The 5,000-nt window shown below is 34.2% G+C and overlaps 1 protein-coding gene across 2 annotated transcripts in view; it reads right to left on the bottom strand.

The window, feature by feature from the left end:
* LOC113800595 (uncharacterized) overlaps positions 1–5,000 on the bottom strand; it is a 94,972-nt gene that overhangs the window by 514 nt on the left and 89,458 nt on the right. For both annotated transcript variants that reach the window (XM_070137258.1, XM_070137257.1), the window contains exon 15: positions 1–5,000. This exon is cut by the window's left edge and continues 514 nt beyond it; it is cut by the window's right edge and continues 130 nt beyond it. In XM_070137258.1, coding sequence (XP_069993359.1) covers positions 4,407–5,000 — 594 coding nt within the window. In that variant the 3' untranslated portion in view covers positions 1–4,406.

The raw sequence follows: 5,000 nt of genomic DNA, 5'->3' as shown, positions 1-5,000 counted from the left end.
TAAACATACATGCAGTCTATTTACATACATGTATTTTTAATTACAGTAAAAATTTCTGATTAATTTTCATACATACTTACATAGTCTTTTAATTTATACACTGAATTTATAATAAACACTTTTTCATTTTTACAAAATAAGAGTCAAGGTCCAAATCAAACATTTCCTCATTCAATTATGCACAGCATAAGACCTAGTTATTTCCTTAATATTACATCATAATTTTCCCACTTTTCACCAATAGCACCACAATAAAAATACGAAGGACTTTCTTTTCCGAATGGCATTACGCTACAAGGATAGTCGGAAAATAAACAGCCACTCATTTTCGCATTCTTTACCCTTGTTCCTAAGATAATTACAGTATAATAAATATATGGGATGGAGGGTGATAACGGAGCAAAAGCATGTGGCCTCGGGATGGACTTGTTGTGCATCTCACTCGGGAGAACCTTGCATTTCCCTGATTAGTCTTACATTTGTGAGTTTTCCTAAATTACTGAATCACAGCATTATATTTACATTGGCATATGATTGATGAGATGTTGTACAAAATAAATAGGGTGCATGTGTGTGTGTGTGTGTGTGTGTGTGTGTGTGTGTGTGTGTGTGTGTGTGTGTGTGTGTGTGTGTGTGTGTGTGTGTGTGTGTGTGTGTGTGTGTGTGTGTGTCTGTGTGTGTGTGTGTGTGTGTGTGTGTGTGTGTGTGTGTGTGTGTGTGTGTGTGTGTGTGTGTGTGTGTGTGTGTGTGTGTGTGTGTGTGTGTGTGTGTGTGTGTGTGTGTGTGTCTGTGTGTGTGTGTGTCTGTGTGTGTGTATGTATGTGTGTGTGTGTGTCTGTGTGTGTGTGTGTGTCTGTGTGTGTGTGTGTCTGTGTGTGTGTGTGGCTGTGTGCATGTCTCTGTGTGTGGCTGTATATATGTCTGTGTGTGTGGCTGTGTGTATGTCTGTGTGTGTGTCTGTGTGCCTGTGTCTGTGTGTCTGTGTGTGTGTCTGTGTGTGTGTCTGTGTGTGTGTGTCTGTGTGTGTGCGTGCGTGTGTGTGTGTGTGTGTGTGTGTGTGTGTGTGTGTGTCTGTGTGTGTGTGTGTGTGTGTGTGTGTGTGTGTGTGTGTGTGTGTGTGTGTGTGTGTGTGTGTGTGTGTGTGTGTGTGTGTGTGTGTGTGTGTGTGTGTGTGCCTGTATGAGTATTTGTACATATGATTAATGCCATCAAATCATTGAGATGACAGTGTCAGGAAATTCTTTTCCTCATTTTAGAATTTATGATTTACAAGGCTATTAGTATCATTTGTAAACATATAGTATGAAAGAAAATATACATGCATGAGATGACACTGAATGACTTGTTAACCTTGTGTTGATGTACTACCAAAATTTATGCAAATTTGTGATTTAACGATACAGTTCTGTTAAATCTAGGCATTTTACATAAAAGTATTCTAAGTATATGAATGATGGGTATGATTATGGGAAGTATCTAAGCTTTAATATCACCAATACTCACTTCAGCTTGATACAGTATAAAAACAAATGCAACATGAGAATGAATCTTAAAATGGTAATTAAATTAACAGCATTAGTGAAATTATGAAATGCAATGGAAACACTAAAATATATAGATATAATAAAAAAATGATTCCTTTCTTAGAACCTCTAACTAGCTTACTTATAATTTATATAGTTGTTCTATCATATTATCCTCCCATTTTACATACTGCAAAAAAATTATACAGTACATTGCAAAAAAAGAAAGAAAAAAAAAACTTTTGCTCAATTAGGTTACTAATTCCCAAACTTCTATTAACTAAATCAGAACTAAGAACAACTTGCCTAGCTATCTCGTCATCCTGTCTTAATGTACAAACTGCTTCTTCTTTTAACAAATACTGGACAGTATTACCATTATCTAATATACTGCAATATTTACTAAGTATAGATGTGACTAAAGAATTTGCAAAGCATGAAAAAAATGATAGCTCTTGCCTGAGAAATGTGGATTAAATGAGTTCAAAGTTGATTAAGAACCACTGATAAGAAATAACCTGAATCAGTTCCTACCTATATACCATACAATCAAGACATATCCTTTTAAATTATTTCCTTATTCATTTGAGCATTTCAATACTGCTAGAATAATAACTTGTAATTTCCATGGTACTAAACTAATACCTCAATTGGTATGTTCTAAAGTAAAAGTTCCTGTTTTAGCTATACTTGTGCACACTTTCATGTCGTGATGAGGCACTTGGAAAAAAGACTGTTTAAGAAAAAAGTTTCATATAATGACATTCACAGATCTTCAATAGTTAAATGAAAAACATACCACATAGCCAATGACTGTAATAAATCTTTAACATTAATAAATCCACTAATGCATGAGTAAACTAAAGGGGATATTTACTTTAACATTCTAATACTATTTCATAATAAGTACTTTGCACCATCTTCTAAAAGCTAAAGAAAAATTGCAACTGCCTATATTAATCATGATTTTCATAAACATTAAGCTTTTTCTACCTAAAATATTACTATCATTCCTATCACTTTTGAAATGTATAACATATATCTAATAAGCTATAATGTGACCTGTAATCTAAACCAATATATACACAACATATAAACATGCAGATTCTCAGTTTATGTATTAATAAGAAATTATCAATTTTGGACATCAAATCATCTCATAGGATTTAATCATCATAACCAGAAAAAATATTCAGCAGTAATGTGGCAAAGCAGATTTTTTTAAACTATAAAGTTACCGGCAGGTTTGTAGACTTCACATTAATAATTATTGCAGACAAATGACATTGATTCAGCAATAAATTAATTACCCTTTTTTTCAGAATATATATTAAAAGATATTATTTACAAGTACTTATTAGACTTAAAATAAATATGAAGTATATGCAAAAAAGCATTGTTGTTTGTAACAAAATCACTTTTACATATCCCTATCTAGTAAAGCATTGCAAATATGTCAACTTTGATCTACTAATTTTGTAGCTCAGTTTTCTTCAACTTGATAATATCTTACATGTTAAAAGCCACTGTTTTATATATAAAAAAAATAATGTATGTTGTTTTGCAACTCCAGGAATCACTTCCCAACATTCCCAACTTTTATATATATATATCAATCATTACCCATCTTCACAGAAATGATTAAACTGCTCTTAACAGGGTATTGTTATGAGCTAAATATATCAGGCCTAGATTCCACCAATGATTTGTAATTACACAGTCATCTGCACTAACAGAGACATAGATTGGGGTTTAGATTATTTAGGAACTCTTCAGATAAGGTTGGGGTTGGTTAATCCTAGGCAGCACATACAGCAAATCTGCTTTGCCTCTAGCAGTATAGGACACACTACATATAAGGACAACTTTGATTTGTTTGGTGAAGAACAAGTTTGGCCTGAGCAAAAAAGTTAAGTGCTGGATTAAGAAATGATTTTGAGATATATAAAGTTTATATTAGGTTTAAGTGTGACTTAACCAGTTCTTTAGTAACACAAGGTTGTGCAGCTATTTATCAGTCTGACTGAACCAAGGAAATTCTTCAAAGGCTTAGCCAGCAACTATATATATACCTACACATAAGGCAGTTATCAATAAATTATATGTTCATATCAAAAGTTACTGCCATGAACATTCTCAAAATAATCTCTGTATATGAACAAAGAAGGATGAAAATTTGTTTTTTTGACAATATATCGTCAGTGTGAGTGATAAAAATGTGGTGACATTTTCTTGGATTCAGTATGTAATTAAGGTCAATCTCTATGCACTTGATCTTACAAGTGAAGGATACCTTGAATGTGAGAAACATTAATCATGACACTTAGTTAAATTCTTTCCAATTCATTCTCTCTACAAGTAATATTTTACTGGTTTGCCACAGAATTACAATATCAGAGAGAGAGAAATGGAGGGAGGGGTGAGTGCACACCAGAGAGATACTGGTTCATCACAGCCAAATGTGATTGATGAAGCATGTACATTTTATAAACCATGGTTAAGTACACTCCATGAAGTAAGCAAAAGCTGTTTTTCTATGTATAATATTGTAAGGCTTCTAATACTGCAAGCAGGAGCATGCTCTGAATGAAACTGTTTTGTCACTGGCTTAATTGACATGAGAGGTTTCAAGAGAAAAACTATGATGGTATAATGTCATAATTTAAGTGTATATCACAGAAATGTGAGCTCTTGGATTTCAGATATCAATATTGTATGAAGTCTTATTTTAGTCATCAAAAGCACTGAAAATGACATGCAATAAGTGGTAAGAAATTGCAATGCAAAACTCTTAATAAGTGAATTAGTGATGATACAGGTTAATACTTAAAATGTTTTGTATATGGCAAATAAAGTCTTATCATTTGCCAGTATTGATTACTGTCATACCCATTCTCCCAACTTATCTTTCGCTTCAGAATTCCCTGTCTCTTGTGACATCTCTAGTTCTGATTTTGGCTTTTCTTCTGCAATTGGTTCTAAGCTAACTGTGGACATATTTTCAAAAGGTTTTTCTGCAATGGGTTCTAAATGTCCTCCTGTCATCGACTCAAAATGCCTTTCTGGTACTTTCTCAGCAATGGATTCTAGGTGCCCTTCTGACACTTTCTCGGCAATAGGTTCTAAATGGCCCACTGTTACTGGCTCGTAGTGCCTTTCTGGTATAGTTTTTATTATATCATCAGCTATAGTATGCAAGTCTTCATCTGCAGCAGCTGGTTTATAAGCTCCATCTGGTTCTTGGAACATAAATATCCCACCTGGCTCTTCCACAGCAGGTTTATGAGGACTCATTTCCTCTGAAGACATTGCAAAGTCTCCACTAAAAGGATGAGACAGGCCTTGCTCCCCAGGTGGTTCATTACTGTGTATCTTACTAACAGGTGAGAATATTTGCTGAGGAGGAGACCTGACACTCTGTCCCGGAACATTTTGATGATGAACCAAAGCAGCAAGGCTTCTGGACTCTCTGCACTG

Source organism: Penaeus vannamei, chromosome 23, assembly GCF_042767895.1.
Source record: "Penaeus vannamei isolate JL-2024 chromosome 23, ASM4276789v1, whole genome shotgun sequence".
NCBI classification, from domain to species: domain Eukaryota; kingdom Metazoa; phylum Arthropoda; class Malacostraca; order Decapoda; family Penaeidae; genus Penaeus; species Penaeus vannamei.
Note: the sequence above shows the minus strand (reverse complement) of the source record. Positions and strands in the feature narration are given on the sequence as shown.